Here is a 24,643-nt window from a genome sequence, read left to right as displayed (position 1 = left end):
CTTGAATTAGACTGTCAGGCCCACACTTCTTCTCATGTCACTCCAGCAGGCTTCAAAGGTTTTGAAAGGTGAGACCTTTTCTCACCGATCCTCCCACCAGTCAGAAAGGGGGCCCATGAAGCTGCTATTTTAGGGCCTTCATGGATGTGATTGCAAAATATACCATTATTTATTTTTCTGTCTGCTCTAATGTAATGGTTTGGCCAGTTTAGATGTAACGGTGGTGAGCTGCACATTAGGCGGCTTTATAGTTGTCATTAAGAAGAAACCCGGGGGCCCCTTTTTCTAAAGGGCACCAGATTCACAATATTTTCTTTCAATGTTGCGATACACTTATTAATTTTTTATTTTTTTGTTAAAGCAGTTTCTAAAAGATGCTAGAAGACAAAACTCCTTAGGTTGAATGCACAACAACAAAACACCAATGGGAGCGAAAAGTTTTTATTTTCTCAAAACTATGATAAATCCAGGCAAATCAAACATTTCAGAAGACTCGCCCTTTTGATTTGTTGGAAATAAAATAATTTTTAGATCAAAACAAAACAAAGGAGCCACATTTCAAACACATAAATTAAAATGTGATAGACATTTACTGTCAAACTGGTTTCATAATAGTCACTTTCTCTGCACAACAGAAACTCATGCACCAAGCATTTCTTTAACTAAAAAAAAGATCTAGATGATCTGACTTCTGTCTGCATGTTGTACTGATAAGTGAAATTAAAAGTATATTACAACACACAAATTAATGGCTTTAATAAATATTTACATACAATCATAACAATAAATTACTGAGCAGCTTTGTCCATAAATCTTAAGTCAAATTAAAAAAAACTTAAATGACATGAAGGATGTGTCTGATGCCACATAGGTCAGCTCAGTAAGTGGTTGTTAAAGGGTAAGTTAACAAATTCCAACTTTTCACCTAAATTCCAACTAGAATAGGCCAAGACATAAATTTAGAGAAAGCAGCCAAGCAAAAAATTAGTTGAGGTTTGTAACCTAGAAATTAAAGCTAATTTTAAATGTACTTATTTGTCCTGTGGGTGAACTGGCCCCTTTACCAGATTAAATGCTGAAAGTGAAGTATTTATTAACTTTAGAAAGCAGTGAAAGACTGTGCATGTATTATAGAACCTAGATTCCACACCCAAAAAATGACCAAAAGTATACTAATGCACTACAAAAAGACAGAGTGAACATGGAGGCAACATAAAGAAAAGTGAGCTTTGGCTTGATTTTTAGTTGATAAATGAACTTAAAGGATCAAACAGCTGCAGGAACCCTGACGTTCAGACAATCTCTATTAGTCTGAGATGGCGCTGAAAATGAAAAACACGAGGGAACGCATCCAGTGTGAATCAAGAGTTATTGATCAGTACAAAAACCTGCACAGCTGCTAAACATCTTCAAGACAAAAAGATGATGTCCATGCACTCAATTGCACTTAAAGTTATGACAGAACAAACCAGAGATGTGGGCAATTATTAAACATGTCTGGAACCAGGCTAAGGACCAACACTCTCAACAGTTATTCACTACCTTCTGAAACAGATATACAGGCGTTTTTGTTTTTTGTTTTTCTTTAGTTGTCAAGTTCTGTTGAAGCTATGGCACGAGGACAGGCAGAACATCGGAGCTTTTAACGCTGAGTTTACAGACTGATCGTGTTCTCCAGTTACACACAAGGTCATAAAGTGATTTGTCAAACCTCTGACCGCCACCCTTGCATCCAGTAGGAAATCCATTTTTCCACAAGTTAAAGTTATGAGTGCAGTGTTCTCCAGTTCTCCGAGAAGTTCACTGAGGAACAAAGTTATAAGGCATCAGTGGACGAGGCCACCTGGAGGCTCATGCACTCCGAAATGCCTCAGCGGGAGTCAGACATTCACAGCTGATCTGCGTCGTCCCACTCCTGAACTCTCGTTCGTCACTTCACACCGACATTAAAAGGCCGATCCATCACAGATGATGTTCTGGCCTCGGCCGGGGAACAGCTCCATCTGCCAGTAACGGGGGTCAGCATACACTAGACAGGTCAAAGAGAACAACTTTCATCTAAGGGTGTAAAGAAATATCAGTACACTAAAAGATGGCAATATTTCATGTTGTGTTACTGTATTAATTCTTTGAAGCTCTATATTGATAGGGAAATATTCTTGTCAGTGGTTTTGTGTTGTATTTAAACCTCCAAGTGTTAGTTGGCAGCATGTCTTTAGCCATTGATCTCTCATTTTTTGTGGACTAATGGCAGCAGTAGAGACAAGTACAAGTGTGAGAGATCTGAGCCTCTGTTGTTTCTGTTCTGTTTCCATCTTAAATTGTCTATTTCTATTTTATGGCAGTGCATTGTCATGTTCAGTGTGTTTATGGATGACAACAGAAGCAGCAGGAGTTACCCATGTCTCCAGGTGTCAGCCACAGGTTGAAGGAGCTGCAGTGTTTTTGACAGCGTTGAACAGGCAGAACTCGAACTGTTGGCAGCCCCTCACCAACCACCAGCCAGCCCAATACCCTGACACCCTGTTACACAGACAGCAACTCACATTTACAGACATTTAAGACTCAGGGTACACATGTTGCAAATGTTATTTTTATTTTTATCTTTATTTGTTATTTTTATCTTTATTTCTAAAGACTTCTCTCAATGAGTGCAAAAAAAAAAAGAAAAACTCACCTTGCTCTGGGAAGCTGTGCTGTGGGTGACAAGGCAACGCTGCAGGATGGTCCCAGCACTGTCCAGTAGGGGGCAGAGCTCAGCTTTTGGGAAGAGCCACCTCAACACCTTCTCCCTCGCTCCAGAGCTGAACCTCCTACAGACACAGCACAACACCAGCAGTCAGTGTCTGTAAACATTACCGAGTCCATTTGGTGCGTGTACAGAGGTACGAAAACTTCACAGTTGAGTATGTGTACCAGAGCAGGGTGAAGTTAGCGGGTCCTTGAGGAAGGCCAAAGTTGTTGTTCTGCATAATTTCGTCATCATCCTCTAGCAGAATGGACATGGACCCTGAGTGAGCTAAGTAGAGCTCCTCCAGCTGCTGCCGCTGGATGCTGAGGGACTCCCCACCCTGGAATGGTTGGATGGGTGACATGATTACACAACTCAGAGAGATTGGAAAAGAATGCAACATTACTGCAACAACTATAACATCTGATGTGGCCTGTTCAGCAACTTTTAAAATATCTTCAAATATATTTTTTGTAAGAGGTGTGGCAGCAGTGAACCATGTCTTCCCTACTCTAAAGCAGTACCTTCAGCAGGACAAGTTGTGGCCCCCGTCGAAGAGTCACCGTCCCTCTAAGGCTTTCTGGGACCTCCAGCACAGAGGAGATCTCTGCACAGCCTGAACAGTTGACCAGATTCTGTCGTAAAGTGCCTGCACTCCACCACTCATGGAAACCTGCAAACAAGCACAAATTAACCATTATCAAGTGCCTCAACTTTGTCCATTTGCATGTAATTTTAGGGCCAACTATATAATATAATATAATATTAAAGCTGCCGTGTGTGACTTAATAAAGATATATTGATGTTATTCTTCTGCCTCTTGTCTTTGTGAACACAAAAGATGTAACATTATTTTTAAATGCTTCACTCTTCATCTGAAAGCAAAACTACACGACCTGACTGAGGGAGCGTTTGTGTGTATACAGAGGTGGTGCAGGGGTGGGCAGGGACAAGAGGCACTGATCCTGACAAATGGCTGAACTGGGTTTTTTGAGCAGCAGACTTCACTTCTGAAACTTTTCATGGCTGCTCCTTTTGTGTTTTCGTGTAATGTAGTGTAAAAGACATGAGTGACCATATACAGACCTTGAAGGTTGTATTTCTTGGCGATGGGCAGGGAGAGCAGGCGGACATGACTGAGGGGAGACGACCAGTTATAACAGCCCAGGTGGACCAGACCAATCTGTTGCCCACTCTGAGGGTAAGTGAAGGCCAGTATCACCACGAGCAGGAAACCAACTACCACCATAAACTGCAATGACAACAGAAGAAAACAAGAAATTCATTTGATATTTGAATTCCTAACCAAATAAAGAAATATTAAGAGAAAAAGAAGCTAGGAAAAGAAATTCTCACATTTAGGAGGCAGTAACATGTATTAAGTGCTTTTGCTTGAAATGGGTCCTCAAGGAATATTTGATTAGACTTTCTGTCAAACTTTCATATTTGTATTGGTAGGCCTAACCTTGATGGTGGCTGTCAGGATGGGGAACTGCGGAGGCTCTCTCCTGGGCTCGTTGGTCTCCAGGACCTGCTTGATGAACCTCTCGATCTCCCTCTCCGACATGCCATAACGGTAGCCCGACTGTCTGAGGATGTCGATGCTCTCCGACAGCTTGTCGTAGATACACGGCTCACTCATTGTCGTTCCCATGGCAGCAGAAGTAATGGTGGATTCTTGGTCAAACACTTAGATGTTGAGCTGCTTTACGGTCTAAAGGCATGGTGTCACCTGTGAAGTGATCAGAATTAAGATGACACTTTCAATATTTTCAACACTGGTCATTTATCAGCATAATTTACATTAATATATTTCAGTTTTATTATATGCCAAGATACTGTGTAAATTTATTGGGGCAGTTATAACATCAGGTTTAATCCGTTGGTGGATTTGCATATTATTGGGTAGAAATGGTATGTTTCCCATGATGTTGGCTAGGGAGAAGCATATTTGAATTAGAATCAGTCTTATTTGCACACTCACCAGTGATAATGAATTTAACCCACTGTTTTTACACAACAGTAGTGAACACGCACAAACCGAGCACAGGAGCAGTGGGCAGCCCTTATCTGCAGCCAGGGAGCAATGGGAGTCGGGTACCTTACTCAGGGGGCACCCCAGCCCTTGACCTATCCTGGGATTTGAACTGGTAACACTCCGGTTACAAGCCCAGTTCCCTTCATCTTGGCTGTGGGCTTCCCAAAACAGCAGTACTCCAGGTGGGGCTTGAACTCACAACCTCTGCCATCATTCTACAGAAAAATCTTCACCCACTTGTGTAGTTTATTATTCACCTAGCCTTGTTGGTTGAAAACAATAATACTTTCCAGCAGGCTGTACACTGACGGATGCAATGCTGCCCTCCACAGTATGAAGTTCTTAATCACTGTTCTTAGGTATTGTGTATCTTATAGCAGTTAAGTTGCCTCCTTTCTAATCCTTTTCTTCTGCCTTTTGACATCCATTCCTTTTAAAAAGAACTGGTTACCATGGCTTTGATAGAAAGCAACCATTTGTCGGCTATAATCTTAAAAAAACAACTGGTTACCGGTTAGAAAACACCCACACATTTATATTTATATTGCACCATGTAGGAAATGTTTATTTATTTATTATGTGTATTCATATTATTATAAATAATCACATTATTTACTCAGCAATGCACACGATTTAAAAGGAGCCATGTACAATACAAATCATACCTGAGTAAAAGTAATATTACACATATTTACAACTACCTTTTGGAGTTCAAATACACAAATAACTATTCAATTAGAGTAACACTTGTTGTGATCGATCTGCTGATAAAGGGAAGGACACATGGTTATGAACAAGACGCGTGCACGAGCAAGGAGAACAGCTGGTAAACCGGAAGGCACATTAACACCGGAAAAACTGCTTTAAACGTCATTCGACTCAGAGCAAAAACAGCGAGGTGACACGACGTTGATTAAAATATCCATTAGATAAACAATGGCGCGATTGAAATCACGTATATATGTTTTACAGAGGGAGTGTGGCGGGAGCTGCTGTGTTTAACAGTGAACTGACAGGTTAGCTTGTCCGTGATAGCCTTCGCTAGTTAACACGCTCACGTTCAGATATTAATTCCAGAAACAAAGTGACACGTCTCACCTCAAACTGAGATCCACTACCGCAAGAGAGAGTCGCCCATTTCTAACGTCACGGTGCAAAACAAATGTTTTTTTCGTAAAACGTAACTAACTTGCTAACTGATGGGTATGGTTTCAGACGACGTTCTCTTCTTTACAGTTATTTCTTGCCGTTTAAACGAATGTGTGTACACCACTGCCCTCTATGGGATTATAACATACACTGCATCACCCAGAAATCACACTGTATAATCGATGGGACAACACATCCTCCCAGGATGTGGGAGAAAATAACAGAGACAAAGCAAATGAAGATCAATATTTACCTGAGTTAGACGATGGTTCTCATATTAGCAACAGTAGAGCAAATGGTGTTGTAAGTATTGTAAGACAAAGAACAGGCACAGAGGAAATTAATCACTAAAATAAATGATATTAGCAAAAGTGCAAGTCGTTATTAATTTTTTTTTTATCATTTTGAAGGAAGGAGCAAAGGGAACTCATTTGGGATCACTTGGACTTCGCTTTTGTACATTTAGATTTATAAATGTAAACTTTTTAAGGATTTGAAATTACACTCATCATTAAATCATCATTATATGTTAGACCAAGCAACAAGAAATTGCTCAGTGTAACTGAAAAGAGTACACAGGAAAGCCTGACCCGTGTTTCAGCAAGTCTTCTTCTAGAAATATATCCAGCAGACAAATCTGAGATCAATTAACCATGAGGCAACAAACAAGTTGTTGTTCTTTTCCATGTCAAATTATGATTCAGATTTGTCTTGATTATTATTATTTTTAAATAATCTCAGAATCAGAGGCAGTTTTATTGCCAAGTAAATAGTAAACATACAGGTTATTTGCTTTGGTGCATTAGACAACATAATATAACATAAAGACATCACACAATATAAAAAGAAAACTTAAATATTTAGATTAATCTGTTGCTACTTTGCAAATTATTTATTTCTAAATGCAGATTTTTCAAAACCTCTCCTTCCCTGAGTAATATGAAGACAATTCTTATTTGACTGATTCCATTGAGGATGAGCCCTTTTCTTTTTGTATTCTTTTTACTTATTTATTTGTGTTTATTTAGTCATTTAATAATTTTGCATTTCAATTTCAGCGAAGCCTGGTGTTCTAATTTCAATGTTTGCAAGTGCCTTGTTTTGTACATGCTTTGTTATATTTAAATACTACTACTACTAATAATAATAATAATGATATTATAATAATAAATACAAGTCTCCTTCCAATGATTTACGGCAGTAAATGAGTACGCTGCCCTCTACAAGTCGACGTTCTTGTTACGTCATAATGTCTTGGGAGCCAATCAGAGGACAGATTGAAGAAAATACTGGCCCCGCCTCTAACAGAACCAAAACAACACAGCTCGACCAATGAGAGCGCAGACTACATAAACACACACACACACAACCGTTTCCGTTTCTTGTGCAACTATGAAACAGCACCGACACCGACCTGCGTCAAGCTGCAGTATAGCTTTACTTAGATTTCCGGAAAGTCAACTAAAGTAAAAGAAATAATAATAAAAAAAAAACATTTACGTTGCGTTTTTAACTATAATAGCCTATAAAAAAGACGTTTTCATCATAAAGCAAAAACAAAACAACACTAAATAAATAAGAACAAAAGTAAAATAATAGTATGGCGCAATAACAGCAGTATCTCCCGGTATGCCAGTATTTTATGGATAGATAGGTTTATCATGTTTCCATATTCAAGATGAATTAACAATGGCAAACAAAACATATTCTTTGACAGTAATATTCAGAAATGATTCTGGTTTTATGAATATGAATTATAAAAGGTGCTAAAAGACGTCATCGTCCCGCCCATTTAGTAAAATTATGTAACTCTTTTACTTTGAAGGTCGTAACCGGATTTACCGTTTGTTATCAAGGCTACCTTCACAAAGAGCAACGCTGCTTTGACCTGGATGTGACTAACAGGCGGCGGTACCGTCTCTCAAACTAAATCAACCTCCACATTTTATCAAATTTCTTAAATATTCGAGAATCTTCTTCTCTGTCCTCCGCAGAGAGTAGACGGTGGAAGTGGTATTTTGCTCGAGGTCTGTGTTGCTGTTACCAGAGGCTATCAGGTTTCCAGGCGAAACCAGTCCGCCCTCGTCATGCTCTCTTCGGGCAGGACCATCTCCTCCCGTCTCCTCAGGACGGCCAACTGGTTTCCTTTTACCCGGCCACCGTCAGACTGCAGAGCCGCTAGCACTCTGAAGACAGGTACCGGCATTTGTGTTTATAAAGGCTCAGAGTAGCTGTAGCATGGAGCACATCCTAAAGTGACGCAGTTAAGTAAGGGCACGAGAAACTTCGCATCAGCCTCAAGCGGACTTACGCAATGATTATAAAAACAGAAAAAAGATTTTTACAAACATTTCTCCGAGCAATTTTTATTGTTTTCTTTAACTATGTATTCATATACATTTTTCCACGTGACTGTGCTTTAGCTTTAAAAGTATTTTTCTTCATCAAAGTTGTGTATGAGTTGTATCTAAATATACAGCACGTGGTGCAGAGTTTAAGCTCATCATCAAAGTACACTGACTGTCTCCCTGTTTTTGTTGTTTTGTGTTTAAGAGTTGATAAAGAAACGTGAGTTGGAGAAAGATGAACCCCGCCCGCTCTACATGGACATCCAGGCCACTACACCTTTGGTAAAACCTGTCTATCAAACTATCAAAGTCAGTGAAGGGATCATTTACTGTTAAAAAGGGGCTGCAACAACTGATTATTTTCGCAATCCATTCATCTGTCGATTATTTTCTCAATAAACCGAGTAGTTGTTTGGTCCGTAAAATGTCAGAAAATGCTGTAATGCTGGTCTTACCAAACCTGGAAATGATGATGCTCTCATCATTTATGTCTTGTTTTGTCCACCAACCACAATGATACAGTTTTAATGATTTCTTTGTTATATGGAGCGAAGAAACCTGAAAATATACTAATTTAAGAAGCTGAAAAATCAGAGAAACTTGTTTTAATTATTGAAAACACACTCACCGAACAATCGGTGATATAAATAGTTTACAATTAATTTAGTCATCGATTAATAACCGCTTGATTTTAAATGCTAAAATATAATTATTGTTGTTATCCATAATTTTCAAATGCACTGTTGAACAGAAAAAAAAACCCAGAAAAAAAGAGTAAAGCTCATTAAATCAAATTATAGTTATTTACTTTGAATGTTATGCTTGATTAATTTCTGACTTCTGATAAAAGGGGGATTCCGTTAGTAATTTGGCAAATAAATAACAATAATATTTTGTTAGTCTTAAAACAAGTTTTTGAAAGAATAAAAATAAAAATTTTTCTCATTTTTATTACAGGTGGTCTAATACATTTATGAAGCACTGTATATGTGTGTGTGTGTCTCTGTGTGCAATATATATTTATGTGTGTGTGTGTGTGTGTGTAGGACCCCCGTGTGTTGGATGCCATGTTGCCCTACCAGGTGAATTACTATGGTAACCCTCATTCCAGGACACACGCCTATGGCTGGGAGAGTGAAAGGGCCATGGAGACTGCCAGGAAGGTAGAGAGACAATCTATCTGTTCAGTGAGGCAGACTGGGGAGATGAGAGGGTGGTTGGGTCAGACTGTAGAGGGCAGCATTACACCTCCTCGTGTTCAGCCTTCAATTAGGCCTCAACTTACTGAACTTACTTTTTATAACAGTGTACTTTGTGGTAATGTTAAAACTGTTTTTACTATTCTCATTTATATTATTTTGTAAATGTGGCATTGACTGTTTTCTCTTTCTCTCCCTGAGCAGCAAGTTGCTGATCTGATTGGAGCTGATCCCAGAGAGATAATCTTCACCAGTGGAGCAACTGAGTCCAACAACATGGCCATTAAGGTCGGTCTCTGCACCTCTTCCCCATTATTAAGCCGCTCTCAAATTATTCACATTTGATCCTTTTCCTTTCACCCTTAGTTCTTTCTCTTGTTTTTTCTTTTTTGTTACTGAGAACAGATCAGTAGCAGCGCTGTAAAAAAAAACAAGAGCACACTGAGGAACAACAGAATACAGCAGCAAAAACCAGAATGAGAACACATTAAGAACAACACATTGTCAATAAGAACATATTGTGAACATATGACAATGTCCTAAGAGCAGAACAAGAAAACAAAAGAATGAGAAGCAACATGGACATTTAAAACAGTTTGGGAACACAGTGAAAATGTCCCACTAACTTCCCAATAAACCACTGGGAACAGTACAGGAACAAAAATAGAACACAGAATAAAGACATGATACTTCAGTAGATCAGTAGAACACAATAAAATTGCAGCACCTTAAGGAAAGTGAAAAAGAAAACATGACCGACTGAGTCCAGTTTTCTGGAGATCAGTATTGATCCCAACACCTCTTATCTTGCAGGGTGTGGCCAGGTTCTACCAGGGTAAGAAGCGTCACGTGATCACCACTCAGACAGAACATAAATGTGTCCTGGACTCGTGTCGAGTTCTGGAAGCTGAAGGATTCAGCATCACTTACCTGCCAGTCCAGAAGAATGGACTGCTGGATCTGGAGGTACACACTGGAACATACAGACATGTCACACGTGAACACTTACAGCATGTCCAGAGAACATGTAATGAATGAACACTAAACATTATGTGTGCATTCAGCTCCTTGAGGCCTCCATGCGTCCTGACACATCTCTGGTATCAGTGATGACTGTCAATAACGAAATTGGAGTCAAGCAGCCCATCAAAGAAATTGGTAACTATGAAAATTCCACATTTCATTGCATCTGTGTTTTAGTGATTCAGATTAAATCATGTCATTGTGAACATGTGGATCCTTCCCCAGATTTTTACTTTTCCACGGAAGCCCTGATCTGATCAAAGCAAAGCAGATGTTTCACTGAGTCTTTCTCCTCTTGTTCACAGGTCAGATTTGTCGTTCCAGAGGAGTCTTCCTCCACACTGATGCTGCTCAGGCTGTCGGAAAAATTCCCATCAATGTCTCCGACTGGAGGATTGACTTGATGTCCATCAGCGGTCACAAGCTCTATGGACCCAAAGGTCGGCCCGAGCATTAGTAGTTTTACCTCTTAAAGGTCCTGTAAAGCCAATGCAGCACTTCTTGTCTTCACCCATTATATATGTTAGAAAATAGTGGCTGAGGACATTTGGAAAAAAAACTACTCTCTCTAGTAGTCTTTTTAAAATAAATAAAAAATGTAGGCGTGTCTAAAAATGTGCCTTCATGACGCACAGGAGCCCCAATTATCTCAACAGCTCCTCAGACACAGTGTCGATATAAAAACTGTCAGTGCCTGTAACTGCATTCTTTGTCCCACATATGTGTCTCACCTGGATGTAAAAAGCTCCGACACTTTATCTAAGGTTCCTAAAGATGAGAAAATTAAGTAAAGAAGAAGAACAGGAAGAGGAGCAGACTCTGCTGTGAGGCGGTGGTGCTGATGAAGAGGGGGAGAGAAGTTAGAGGACTGCTGCTAAACTAGCTTTGTTTATCTGAAATATGTCGTTAAACTACCACCAAAATGGTGAAAATGTCGCCCTCTCTCAGTCACTTGCACACTCACACACACAAAAACACTGACATGTCTGAACAGTCAAACAAGAAAACTGGTCTTTGTCATCATGTCAGTGTGTAATTCAATAAAGGGAAGCGTATGCGTTTACAGGAGACTAATCCAGGAATACAAGCCTAATACTCTGCAGATGTCGTGTGATACATTATGGGTTCTAGCTTACACCCAACGAAAAGTGACGCACAACGTAGCCCACCTGTCATTGCAAGTTTCCAACCAACACCCGCCCACCTTGTATAGGAAGCTAATGTACTTGTACTCATCAGTGCGTAGGTGTCTTAAAATGAGTTGTAGTTCCAATATTAGCTCCACCTACATCCATGTCAGGGAATGACACTAAATACAACGTAGTTGCACCTTGCACCTCACATTGCGGATAAATTACATGCTGTGTAACTAGCAAGTGTGCCCCAAAGACCTTGTGCCACACACTTTAGACCATGCACTGTAGATCCTTTAAATTAGGCCCCATCAGTCATGCTGCTTGTGAGTCAGATGTTCTTTGTGTGTGTGTACTGTATAGGTGTCGGGGCTTTATATGTGCGTCGTCGACCCCGGGTGCGGATGGAGCCTCTGCAGAATGGAGGTGGGCAGGAGAGGGGGCTGCGCTCTGGCACCGTCCCCACCCCACTGGTTGTGGGACTGGGAGCTGCCTGCAGCATCGCCCAGCAGGAGATGGAGGTACAACAACACAGACAAATATTCCAACTCTCGGCAAATGTGTCGTCACATCCTGGCACTCAATAAGTGTGTGTGTGTGCGCAGTATGATCATGACAGAGTGTCCATGTTGGCTGATCGTCTGGTCCACAAGCTCATGTCTGAGCTACCAGATGTTATAATGAACGGAGATCCAGAGCAACGATACCCTGGTAGGTACACACACACACAAAGAACGAAGTTAAAGTCCCTGTAAAGCAAATACAGAGTTTCTGCACTTCGCTTGAGCCCTAGTTAGTGTAACTTCTCAAATGTTGCAATGATATAAAAATATAAAAGCCCTCTGTGTTCTTTATCAGTGTTTACCGTTCACTCTTGAGTAACTGCACCTGCCCCTACGCCTTTGGTTTGCAGGATAGTTGAGGTGACTTTGTCTTGAAATTGTTCACATTGGTCCTTATTTTAGCAAGTAGACCAGAATGTCTGTGTCAAGTGTTCGGCTCCTCCAGTAGACATGCCCCCAACGTCTCCAAGCAGAGATTGTTGTTGAATTTTACATGATTTGAAGTCTCAATTATCAACGTTTATTTTAATTAATCATATTTGGCAAGGTGGTTAGTATCACAATTGTCAGAAGAGAATTTTCACTTAACAGGGACTTTAAATACAAATGCACATCACAGGCATGTGGTTATTATCAACTTGACATCATAGTAAGCTTGTTAACTTGATGAATGAGGTAGATTAACTAAACTGACTTTGTGTGTTTTGTGTGTGTGTTTTTTTTCAGGCTGTATCAACCTGTCCTTTGCCTATGTGGAAGGGGAGAGTCTGTTGATGGCACTGAAAGATGTTGCTCTGTCATCTGGCAGGTCAGACACACAACTCTGAGAAACCTGCTGACTAATTAGAAGTGTAGTCACTTGTTATTCTACCTAAATTTAGCATAGCAGCTTAGCAGACATGATGATGACAGTTATCAATTGTAGTTTTGTAAATAGTTTTAAAGAGGGAATTGTTTTCAACATGTCAAAGTGTTGAGGTTTTATAGATTAAAATGTGTGTGTTTGTATGTGCAGTGCATGCACGTCAGCGTCTTTGGAGCCGTCTTACGTACTCAGGGCGATTGGAGCAGATGAGGACTTGGCTCATTCTTCTATCAGGTAGGGACGCTCATCAACCCTCACTGTAATGTAATACTGATCACTATAGTAATGCAATCCAAGATAAAAATCTGATTGATAATAATCCTGACTACAGTCTGATTTTAATGAACTTTTTGTAACTGTATTTGTTTTCTCTGCATAATCCTGAGTTCATATGTTGAAAGAAATTGTAGAAACGTTCAATTCAAAAGTAATGTCTGTTAATGGTTTATATATTATGTCATATATTACTGATATAAGATATTCTGGGCCCTGGTTCAAACTGTACAGTCACTCAATGTATTTTTACATCACACTGACACAGACTGGAGTATTTCTCTTTTTCTTTTTATTTATGCTCTCTGGTTTGACTTCAGTTCAGTCTAGTGTAGGTTGATAAACCTGTGCTTCTTTGTCAGATTTGGTATTGGCAGATTCACCACAGAGCAGGAGGTGGACTACACAGCAGAGAAATGTATCCAACAGGTTTACAGACTCAGAGAGATGAGGTGAGTTCAGCTGATTCTAATGTTTTAATGTTTGTAAATGTTTCTACCTGGATATTACTTTGGAAATATAGTATTGCTGTAATATTATCTTCTTATTACCACACTGTTACTATCGCTATTATCAAACTGTAAAGTGCATTAAAATTAAGTAAATGGTGTGTGTTTAGCTCTTTTCTAGTCTTGATGATGACACCACTCAAAACTACCATTCAACCTCACACATGCAAACAGTGTGTTTATGTGCAGCTTTTTTTAATCACATTGAAAGTGTGACTGTCTCATTTTTGTTGTTTTGTCCTTAACCTGTGTAATAATCACGTTGCACTCATTGTGTCTGAGTTTTAGGTGTTGAAAACAAATTATTATTACTACTGAAATTGTTGATCAAAATGAAAAAAAAAATAAGGCTCCGTTTGGAATTAACTGGAATTTAAAATCTTAAAAAGTTTAAAAATACTTGTAATTTTATGCCTCGCCTAATAACGCCGTCTATTTCATTGTCAGTCCTCTGTGGGAGATGGTTCAGGAAGGCATCGACCTGAAGAGCATCAAGTGGACGCAGCACTAGACTCCTCCCACTACCAGTCTGCTTCTTGGTTCCCAGGGAAATCTGTGAACGGACTAGTTTTTTTCTTCCTGTAAACAAACACGCACAAACGTCCTGTCTTACTTGAAGTCTGTAGCTATAGCTCTGTGTGTCAGTAGATTCTGTACTTGCTTTCAGAAGATGTTGCTCAGAGAGTCGAGCAGCAATCTCTGTTATTTTCAGATATAATTATGGAGAGAGAAATTATTATTTTAATCTATGGACATCTTACTTTCCTAGTACTTTGTGGTTAGTTGCAGAATCTATATCCCCATCATGGTAGAGGAAATGACATCATGGCACAGATAGGGCTGTAGTCGGGCTGTCAGGTTTCTGTTCATTTAAATTGAACCTGGTAGTGTTTCAACTTCATTTTCAACATGTAAACTGTTTTGGTAAAAACTGTAAAAGGTTTTTGTTGGCAGAAATTAATAATACTACCCATAAGTATGTTTGTAAAAGTATATAATCACTTTAACTTAAAAACTGTTTTAATGACTAAGCTTTTACAGAGGCCTCCATCTTGCACCGTTATGTTTCTACAGCAGCCCAAATGGATGTGAGTTTCCCCTTAAGCTATATCAACTAACTAAAAGGAAGGGAAAGGCTGAGAGGATGGGAAAAGTGGATGTGGAAATATCTTAATGTAATTTCTGATATGTGAAGACCACCATAGTTCCCTGATGCAGTGGGAAAGAGGGGTGAGCCGAGGAGTCTTCCGTTTGTTACAGTCTGCAGTCTCATAATTCTTACACAATGGATTTAAAAGATGAATTTCATTCATGAAAAATGTCATAGGTTTAACTAGTCATCATAACAAACACCATAATTGCCATATTTTGGTGATGAACTCCAGTAAAACCAGCAGCATTATGATGCTTAAAAAAGCCGCGTTAAACACCGATAAAAAAATCTCCAACATGACATCGTGATGCACAAGAAGATGACAGGAAACGTAAATGACAAAGGTCAAGCTAGTAATGACAACTCAAGACAAAGTTAAATTCACTTTGTTTCTCATCGTCAGTGTTTTGTTTGTGCACCAACAGCAGTCTGCAGTGAACATCCAATCAAACAGTGTTGGTATCAACACTATTAAGACTGAAGCTGTGACCACAACAGCACATTTCTGAAATGGTTAAGACCTAATGGCTTCAATCCAGTCTCCACATATTAAAAAGATTAATGATGAGGCTGATTCCCAAAAAACAGAAGGGTCATTTGACAAATCTTGGTACTTTTGTCTGTTGTATTACATTGTGTTCCTGGATGTAGTCAGCTGAGCCTCTGACACTGTCATATAATATATTATTGTCCAATAAACTGCTGATTAATGGCTATGCAATAAAATTCTGTTTCATCTTTTTTATTTTCGACAACTTGAGACAAGTACACTTGCAGCATAACAGCATTTAAAGCATAGCTTTATAGCTGCCTTTTCATTCTTGTGCTTTTAAGGTAAAGCGACTTTGAGTTCATGAAAAACGCTATATAAGTAACTCTGTAAAACAAAATGCTAAATAAAAAGGAAATAATTAACTGTTGTGAAGATGAGCATCTAATTATTGATAAATGTGATGCATACATTAATGCATACATATTGTGTTTCTGAAATATGGGCATTTATCTGCTGCTCTACTAATCTGTGGAAGATGTCTACCAAAACCAGCAAGACATTGCCCCCATTAGGCCAGAAAATGTTCACACTTACAGCCCGAAAAACATCCACTTAAAACAGCACAGCACTTCCTCTAAGTTATCCACCCAACCGTGATATAAAGCAATACTTCCTACAATTGAACTAGATTGTGATAATTTGACTTGACAATTTGTATTTAAGACTGTGTTCCAGGTGAGGACACTGTATATTGAGATAGACTGACAAAGGTGTGAGACTAGGATCTGACAGAGGACATGGCTGATTGATGAGAGACTCGTCTGAGTGTACACACAGTATGTGGACCAGATAACATGTTTGTGTAAAATGTCAAAGCCAGAGCAGATAAATACATATGTCGGAAAGATGAATTCACGTAACTAGTATAAGTATAAGTATAAGTATACACAAACATAAATGGAGTGTGTATTATTTCAGGGTTCCACGCAGTTGGGACAGGGAGTCCCAAAAGTGTAAGCTTTATTTCAGCCAGCAGGGAGAGTTGCCGCATTATGTCTGGAAAACGCTGGCTGGCGGCATCTTCTCGCGGCTGCACGTCTCCTCTCGCGGTGTTTGGGCCGACATTTCGTGTACTGGCTGCCTGCGGAAAGAAGATCTCATAAGAAAAAGAGACCTCGTTCATGAGTTAAACCTCAGTGTGTTTGTTCACAGATTTCTCGGTAAGAAACCAGCGGCGGCACTTCGCCCAGTGACGCACTCACACCGAGGGCTGAGCGCTAGAGGAGCTGGTTAAACATATTGCCCGCTGCTTCACTCTGACACACAAAGCGAGGTTCACGAGCAGCTAGGTGGCTAACGGGGCGTTAGCCTGCTCGGGTAGTTAAACTGTGCTACATTATCTCACTTTTAACTATGTAAATGTGAGTGTTACGGTGTCGCTGTCGACCATCCATGTTTGATCTTTGTATTTTCTCACAATTGTTTGTTGGAAATGTTCAGGCAAGTTTGTTAAAATGGTGTCTTGTCCGAAGCTACAATTAGCGAGCGACACATTCTTCGAGATTTAACATGTTCTGTTGAAATTAGCAAATTTTCTCGATTTTTCGTCGCATTGAATTTGTGTAATGAGTGTCTGAGTTTGATCTGGGAACAGCTGTGTTTGCGAGCGATTCTTTAGTATTCGGCTTTGTTGCGGCCACTACCCATCATCGGGCGTGACATCACACCCCCAACAACGTCATCGCCTATGAGCATGAAGACTCCTGGTCAAAGATGAATGACACCTGTCTTTGAGAGTTTTTTTTAGGGTTTCATTCAGTAAAATACGACGTGAATCAGAGAGCAGTTTGAGTAATACATTCGTTTGAAACATAGTTTGTAGTTGAAAGCAATCTTTTCCACAAGACTGAACTTTCCCCAAATGTTCCCAAACTGGTGTCACTGTTGCAAAGACTGGGACTGTGGTAAATTTCTAAAGCAAGAAAATAGAATTTCGATCCGGTGTCTCTGCTACAATTAAGGCAACTCAAACAGCTGATTGTAACTAGGTAGGCTTTGTTACTTTCAGGTGAAAAGGAGATATTGCAGAGGTCTAATTACTTAACACATACATTGCCACTACATTTGAATCAGTAGAGCAGGTGAACATTTCCTTATTTGATGAATTTGGAATTGTAATCCAATTTTCTGTTTGATTTTTGTGTCTGGATCACAGTGCAGGATGTGCATACATCTCAGTGGATTTCTGACTTTTCAGACTGTTTGCTCCTGATAATCACTTCAGATTATTGTTGTTTAGGTTGGTTTATCCTTGTTATAGTAGTAGTTTTATATTTGTGTTTGAGTTATGTCGTCTAGGCAGTAGGCACAGTATTCCACTCATTGTTTTGAGATTGATGACATTTGGACAGTTATGCATTCCATGTCGTAGACTAGAAAACTCCAAGTTGTCTAGTGCTTTTTATTTGTGAATCTACTATATTGAAAGTCTTTCTGGTTTTCTGGCTGTGGATTTTCCTCATTCTCTGTTTGTGAGCGTAAACTGCAGTTTTACTGAAACCTTTGGATACTCTGGCTGTCTTTTGGACTTTATTAGCTGTTGTGGTTTCCTGTCCTAAGTTTTCATTCTCTGCTGCTGTTGATGCTTCCCGCAGGTTGGCACTCCAGAAAGGTGAGGTCTAGAATGAAAATCCATTGGAGTGCTGAATAAATTGCCATTCGTATACAGTATCAGTGTTTTCTTTCCATGCTGTGGTTGGGCTTTGCACTACTGTCAGTGATGATGTTGACAGGTATCATGTTGAAAGGTGTGTTGAACTTCAGGTATCTGCCTGATTAAGACAACATTTGCTATCATTTTTCAGTTTATGGGCTGTAGTGTGGCTGACATTTTAGTTTTGTGAGATATCCATGCAGAACCTTGACGTGTTGTCTGGTTGTAAAGGATGGAAGTTGTCTTGGAATCCATATGTATTTATGTAAAGGATTGCTCCGTTGGATGAGTTTGTATCACTGTTGCTCCTGTTGCTTCGCATTTCTCTTCCGTTTGCTTTCCCTGCTGAACGGCTGCTATCCTCTTTGGTGCTGATGTTGCTTTGGTTTACATAATGCTAAATATGCTCTGGTTGATGTAATGCTAATATTGCTATGGTTTACATAATGCTGATGTTGCTCTGGTTTACATGTACTTGAAATTGCTTTCGTTTAAATGTTGGATGATTCGCCACTTGCTTTGTTGACATGTTTCTGCTGTTGCTATTGTTGATATGATGCTACCCTTTGTTGACAATGTACGTAAGGTTTTCTGGTTGACATGTCACTCATGTAGTGGTGGTCTGCATCCAGTTGCTGAAATACTTTTGACTGATTAAGTGCTGCTGGAAGAGGTTGTGTTTGTTCTTTGCCGGATGGTGTTTGCTGGTTTTTGTCAGTTAGTTAAACCACTGTATCATCCTACTTGGAATCAAGTAGTTATTTGGTGTACAATGCCAGCGTTGGTCATGATGGGTTTAGGTTTCAATATGGTTGTTCCTCTGCTGTTCCTCGCTGCTGGTTTTGTAAGTCTCTTGTAGTTGTTTGTTTTTTGAGTTTTTCTGTGTTGTGTTGAGGAAGAAAAAACATCTAGTAGTAACACTGAAATTATAAACGATACACAATACCATGTTAATATCCAGCTCATCTGATACTTTTGAGTCTTAATCAGATTCATTCACTTACAGTGATAAAGCACCTTCCAACTGCTGTAAATACCAACATATCAGACACAGGAATTTAGTATAATATCTGTCTGTTCTTTAAAAGGATAATTCAAATGAGATGTCTTGAACAGGAATGTTTGCTTTCTTACTTTTTCACCAGGTTACAGTGTTCTACAGAAATCATCAGTCTGGTATACAGTGAATCTATTCACACAGCTTAGTTGCCTTGGTGAGTTACAAGTTGCATGAGACTTTGAAGGTTTACTGTTGCACGAAATGTTTCACACTCAGCCAAAAATATTTGCAATATCTTTGCATTGCATGGTAGAAAGAGTAATGGATATTTTTATTGACTTAATTTCACAACTAAATTTATATGGACTTGCCTGTTGCAAAACATTTGGAAATTGGAGTTTTAGATTATATTTTGACAAGCACTTCGGTTGATTCATTAGACGTTAATTTTCAGCTAAATAAATTTGCCATGACATTTTATGGGTAAGTTTGATATAAAGCTGACCAGTTTTAAACGGAAACCTACAGGTCTGCAGAAACCCAAATAAATGTGGCTCAAATACTTAATGGGTTTTCAGGTTAGACACCAATCATAATTCCTGAGGAGTCATGATGACCACCCTTGTGCATGGTTACATTCGAAAAAGAAAATTGATACAGTCGAGCACACTTATTAATGATTGATATCAGGAGATGATACATGACTCGGTCAGTTTTTCATTGTAATTAATTGGTTTGTTTAAATTGCTTTGCATAATGCCATATAGTTGAAAAGAGAAAATACAATGCATAAGTGCAGTATCAGCTATGACAATCAAATGACTTGAAGGCGTTTTGTTTCCCTGGAAAGTCTGTTGTTCCTTTCTATGATTTTAGCTTTCTTTGTAAATATTATTCTGTTAACGTCTGTGCCATTCTTTTATGCTATACTGTGTTTCTTTTGTAACACTAAGCTACACTAATGCTCATGATTGTTTTTATTGGGGTCAAAAAATAAGGTGCTGTGTCAAGTTAGTCCTGCTTATTGAAAGCTACCAATGGCTAGTTTTTATTTAGTTTTATTAGTTTTTTTTGCCAGTTTTCTACAAATGTTGCCGATTTCAACCCAAATCCTTTTCAAACACCACTGGTTTCCAAATGTCAGAATTTAAAGACAGTTGCACAAACTTGAAAACTTGCTCTCTAGATATTTTGATCTAAGGAGAGTTGAAGTATACTTTATTACCTCACAATCTGAGTAACATCTTAGGTTCTCAATAAAACATCTGGAAACCATTGGTCTCCCTCTTTCTGCTCTTAATCTGACAGTAGTGTTGCTTTCTCCCCAGGTTATAGGGCTGTTGTTTAGCAGTCAGGATGGCAGTAGTCATCAGGCTGCAGGGTCTGCCCATAGTGGCTGGCACCATGGACATCAGACACTTCTTCTCTGGCCTCACCATCCCTGACGGGGGAGTGCACATCGTAGGGGGTGAACATGGTGAGGCGTTCATCGTCTTTGCCACTGATGAAGATGCTCGGCTGGGGATGATGCGTACAGGCGGGTCAATTAAGGGATCAAAGGTTTCGCTGTTGCTTAGTAGTAAGACGGAAATGCAGAACATGATCGAGCTAAGCCGTCGCAGGTTTGAGGCTGGTGCAGGTGCTGTTGAAACTGCTACACCTTCAACAGGAAATGCTAATAGACAAGCAGGTGCAGCTCCTATACCTACAGTGCAGCCAGGAGCAGGCGGGAGAAGTGGAAACCATGGAAACCAAGGATTTAGTAATGCCTCCACCACAGTAACGGCAGCAAGCTCAACGCAGGAACCATCAAGCAACAAAGCAGTAGCCAGCATGGCCGGTGTAGTACCTTGTTTCCCCAACAGTTATAGCTCCACTCCCACAATCACCACAGCTTTTGCATCCCTTACTGCAGGCCCCCCACCCATCCCCTCACTTCCCAGTATGCCCTCCATGCCACCCATGCCCACATTGCCCACCATTCCAGTTCCTCCTCCAGTTTCCTCACTTCCCCCTGTTCCTACCCACTCCCCTTTGTCCCAAGGACCTCCAGTGCCTCCTATGTCTCACCTTCCCCACATGTCTTCCCTGCCTCCCTTCAATCCCTCTCTTCCACCCCCAGGGGGACTGGGTTCTGGCCTCCCTCTTGGAACTCCCAACCATATGCTGTTTAATCCTCTCTCCCCTTTGGCCTCACTTGGCCTTCAGGCCCATATGAAGGCCGCTGCTGCTGCAGCCACTGGTGCAGCCAGTCCAGATGAGTTATTTGTCCTCTTGCAGAATCTCCCATTCTCCTGCTCAGAGGTTGAGGTCAGGGAATTTTTTCGGGGTCTCGGTGTGGATGGAGTTCACCTGCTGAGGGATGGACAGGGTAGGCCAACTGGTAGGGCTGTGGTCAAGTTTTTCTCACCCCAGGAGAGTTTTGAAGCTGTGAAGCGGGGAGGTGGGATGATGGGCCAAAGGTTCATTGAGATCATCCCATCCTCTGAACGTCAGTGGGCCAACCTCAGTGACAATATGGTTGACCATGTTTCTCACAATATCAGCAAGTCAAATAACAACTTTAATTTACAGGATCAGCAGCAACGCCGTGGTAATGTCGGGTCTGGAGGCAGGGATCAGCGAGGAAGGTCACGATCTCCTCACCGACAGGAGTTCTCTGTCTACCTGAAGGGCCTTCCCTATGAGGTTGACAAAAAACAGATAAAAGAGTTCTTTAAGAATTTGGCCGTTGTGGAGGACAGTGTTTACATTGCCTATGGACCCAATGGGCGAGCCACAGGAGAGGGCTTTCTTGAGTTCAAAACGGAACAGGATTATAAGACTGCTTTAGGTGCTCACATGCAGTACATGGGCACCCGCTTTATCCAGGTCCACCCAATCACTCGAAAGGGAATGCATGAAAAAATTGACACCATCCGCAAACGAGAAGCGTCCCAGAGTGATGGCAAGAATCTGGATGGTTTGAAAGCTCCAAGGAACTGTGCCCATATCACCAATATTCCTTACAATATCTCTAAGAAGGATGTACGTGGCTTCTTGGAGGGTGTGGGGCTTTATGAGGAAACCCTTAAGGTTCTGACAGACAGCCATGGTAATGGTTTAGGGCAAGCTATTTTCCAACTGCGTACTGAGGATGATGCCCGCAAAGCTGAAAGATTGCACCGCCAAAAGCTCAATGGCCGCGATGCATTTGTCCACCTGGTAACCTTTGAGCAGATGAAGGAAATTGAGAGAAATCCTCCTCCTCAAAACAAGAGGGGCCAGCGCAACCAGAATCAGCAGAACCAAAATCAGAATCAGCACCAGCAAAACCAGCCCAGTCCCCAGCAGCCCCAGATCAATCCATTTGCTGGGATTAGTGGGGAAGAATTTAACTTTCTCAGAAACACCATGGGGAATCTCACCCATCCCAACAGTTCCCCATTTGTGACACCATTCTCTGCCCCAGGGAATGGGCTGGCAGGCCCTCCCCCTCTGCCTCCTATGGCAGCAGGGCTAGGGGATGTGAGTCTGGGTGTGGCGCCTCCACTTGTTGCTGGTCTTCCTGGAGCTCCTATCCTGGAGCCACCGGGTTTTCGACCCATTGTTGGGGGTGGAGCTCCATTCAGTCAAGATGGGCTTAGAGGGTTGGTGCCTTTTGACAACCCTAACAGAAAAGGGGCTGGAGGACAGAACAGAGGGGGAGGAGCTAACAGCAACCAAAACCGTCCAGGTGGAGGCACTACTGGTGGACAGCAAGTGTTCACTCCAGGAACTGACAGTCTCCGTAACCAGCCAGCCCCTGGTGGATCCAACAATCCCAATAGTCAACGTGTTGCTGCTGGCCCAACAATTGTAAAACTCCAGAACATGCCCTTCACTGTAACAGTGGATGAGATCATGGACTTCTTCTATGGCTACCAAGTATTGCCAGGCTCAGTCTGCCTGCAGTTCAGTGAGAAAGGCCTGCCAACTGGTGAGGCAATGGTGGCCTTCCAGAACCACGAGGAGGCATCTGCCGCTGTCATGGACCTCAATGACCGACCTATTGGAGCTCGTAAGGTCAAGATAAGCCTGGGCTAATGCCCTGCTCAAAAAAGAAAGAGAAGAAAAAAAAACTTCCTGTAGATAAATCATGTCGCATCTACCTGGATCTCCTTTGTTCTTGAAAGCCAACATAAAACATACCCAATTTGGGCCTTCAAACTTAACTGTTGTGTGTAGATAGTTCCAGGTAAGACCCACCCCTGCAGTTTGTCCAGTGGGAACACTGATCCAGACTTTGTTCTTCCCTGCAGTGATTCTCATAGCGCAATCTAATGATGATAACAGGATTTTGGTCTTTTCTATCCTGAGCTGCTGTGGTTTAAATTTGACATGCTCTGTTGCCATGGTAAAAAATATGACGAAAATCCACTGTATGTTACATGATTAAATGTTGTGCTCTGTTGCTATGGTTAAGTCTTTACATGCTCTGTTGCTATGGTAAAACCTTTTCAATGGTAAAACACGCTGTAGATGAAAATGAAATGTTGGTGCTCTGTTGCTATGGTCTTTGCATACTGTTGCTGTGATAAAATTATGATAATTAAGCTGTGCTGTGAACAAATGCTTAGGATCAGTTGCTATGATGAAATGTTGACATGCCGCATTGCTATAGTAAAATTATTCTTACACAAATCTCTGTCATTGTAAAAGGCTGAGACTCAGTTGCTTTGGTATCATGAAAACGCATTTCTGTTTTGCTGTGCTCAGTGGAAGTGGGATTGACAGATTGTTTACTTGTATTATTTTAGAAATAACTTGGGATCCTTTTCTTCTGTCACACTTCTGATGTTGCTGTGTTTCAGCGATGCTATCTTGTCACTACCAAGTATTCACAGTACATGCTCAGGTGTTTGGACTTGAGAGCATTGATATGAGTTCTTGCATTTTTTAGTTTGGTAACTTTTTGTTGTATGTATGCTTGATACTGTTTTGGATGTTTCCAAACTTAAAGCAAATTTTTTTGTTCCTTTTTGTCAATGTCACCAAATGTGTATGATCATGAAACCATACATTATGTGGAGTCTCCTTTGCTTTGGTTAATAAAAAGGACATTCGTGATGCACGTATGCTCACCTGCGATCAGCTCCTTATGATTGTCTTCTCTTTCCTGTCTTATGTTAGAAAGTTATTTTTTGAGTTATTAGGTGACTGGGGGTTTTCAGCTGGTTTGGTGTCATTTTGAATACAGAAGAGCATGTAGACATTTTCAATGTATTATGAGGTGAACTGCGGTTTGTCTCATCTAACTTTTGCTTTAGTATTCGAGATGAGGCTAATTTTTATTTTTATTTTTTATCAGACTTATCAATATGAAAGCATATCTGTTAGCATTTAGCAGAAGTACTCCCTCCCTCACACTGAGCTCATCCTGTGACTGAAATTGAGTATTCCATGTATTCTCAAGTCTAGCACTATGACATTCA

General features: G+C 40.5%; 3 protein-coding genes across 6 annotated transcripts; 2 read left to right on the top strand and 1 right to left on the bottom strand.

Moving 5' to 3' along the window:
* Positions 1–425: 425 nt before the first annotated feature.
* Positions 426–6,024, bottom strand: c6h6orf89 (chromosome 6 C6orf89 homolog). Of its 2 annotated transcripts, none has more exons than XM_058632897.1 (8): positions 5,868–6,024; positions 4,197–4,463; positions 3,818–3,983; positions 3,256–3,404; positions 2,917–3,071; positions 2,678–2,813; positions 2,400–2,523; positions 426–2,029 (listed from the first exon to the last, which is right to left on the bottom strand). In XM_058632897.1, the coding sequence occupies exons 2-8, from the start codon at positions 4,383–4,385 to the stop codon at positions 1,947–1,949; spliced, it is 1,002 nt and encodes a 333-aa protein (XP_058488880.1). In that variant the 5' UTR covers positions 4,386–4,463; positions 5,868–6,024; the 3' UTR covers positions 426–1,946. The 2 variants fall into 2 exon arrangements, with proteins under 2 accessions (XP_058488880.1, XP_058488881.1); XM_058632898.1 differs by lacking the exon at positions 5,868–6,024 and adding an exon at positions 4,716–5,835.
* Positions 6,025–7,729: 1,705 nt separating this feature from the next.
* Positions 7,730–15,729, top strand: nfs1 (NFS1 cysteine desulfurase). 2 transcript variants are annotated; one of them, XM_058632613.1, is made up of 14 exons: positions 7,730–7,829; positions 7,913–8,114; positions 8,472–8,548; positions 9,313–9,429; positions 9,670–9,753; positions 10,279–10,431; positions 10,530–10,623; positions 10,794–10,928; positions 11,985–12,142; positions 12,227–12,332; positions 12,911–12,992; positions 13,200–13,283; positions 13,685–13,774; positions 14,279–15,729. In XM_058632613.1, the coding sequence occupies exons 2-14, from the start codon at positions 8,006–8,008 to the stop codon at positions 14,340–14,342; spliced, it is 1,353 nt and encodes a 450-aa protein (XP_058488596.1). In that variant the 5' UTR covers positions 7,730–7,829; positions 7,913–8,005; the 3' UTR covers positions 14,343–15,729. The 2 variants fall into 2 exon arrangements, with proteins under 2 accessions (XP_058488596.1, XP_058488595.1); XM_058632612.1 differs by having other exon boundaries at positions 7,780–8,114.
* Positions 15,730–16,549: 820 nt separating this feature from the next.
* On the top strand, positions 16,550–24,302 carry rbm12 (RNA binding motif protein 12). Of its 2 annotated transcripts, XM_058631018.1 has the most exons (3): positions 16,550–16,697; positions 19,336–19,404; positions 20,519–24,302. In XM_058631018.1, the coding sequence occupies exon 3, from the start codon at positions 20,547–20,549 to the stop codon at positions 23,253–23,255; it is 2,709 nt and encodes a 902-aa protein (XP_058487001.1). In that variant the 5' UTR covers positions 16,550–16,697; positions 19,336–19,404; positions 20,519–20,546; the 3' UTR covers positions 23,256–24,302. The 2 variants fall into 2 exon arrangements, with proteins under 2 accessions (XP_058487001.1, XP_058487002.1); XM_058631019.1 differs by lacking the exon at positions 19,336–19,404.
* The last annotated feature ends 341 nt before the right edge of the window (positions 24,303–24,643 follow it).

The sequence above is a fragment of the Solea solea genome, chromosome 6, assembly GCF_958295425.1.
Source record: "Solea solea chromosome 6, fSolSol10.1, whole genome shotgun sequence".
Lineage (NCBI taxonomy): Eukaryota > Metazoa > Chordata > Actinopteri > Pleuronectiformes > Soleidae > Solea > Solea solea.
The sequence above is the reverse complement of the archived record's forward strand: the minus strand, read 5'-3'. Positions and strand labels throughout refer to the sequence as shown.

Excerpts from the sequence above, each read along its gene's own strand:
- rbm12 (XM_058631019.1), top strand. The coding sequence starts at position 20,547 with ATGGCAGTAGTCATCAGGCTGCAGGGTCTGCCCATAGTGGCTGGCACC.
- nfs1 (XM_058632613.1), top strand. The coding sequence starts at position 8,006 with ATGCTCTCTTCGGGCAGGACCATCTCCTCCCGTCTCCTCAGGACGGCC. Across the intron at positions 8,115-8,471 it reads CGCTAGCACTCTGAAGACAG|AGTTGATAAAGAAACGTGAG; the intron begins GTACCGGCATTT and ends TTTGTGTTTAAG. Across the intron at positions 13,284-13,684 it reads TTGGCTCATTCTTCTATCAG|ATTTGGTATTGGCAGATTCA; the intron begins GTAGGGACGCTC and ends CTTCTTTGTCAG.
- c6h6orf89 (XM_058632897.1), bottom strand. The coding sequence starts at position 4,385 with ATGGGAACGACAATGAGTGAGCCGTGTATCTACGACAAGCTGTCGGAG. Across the intron at positions 3,984-4,196 it reads TCCTGACAGCCACCATCAAG|TTTATGGTGGTAGTTGGTTT; the intron begins GTTAGGCCTACC and ends TTGTCATTGCAG. Across the intron at positions 2,030-2,399 it reads GCTGACACCTGGAGACATGG|TGTATGCTGACCCCCGTTAC; the intron begins GTAACTCCTGCT and ends TGACCTGTCTAG.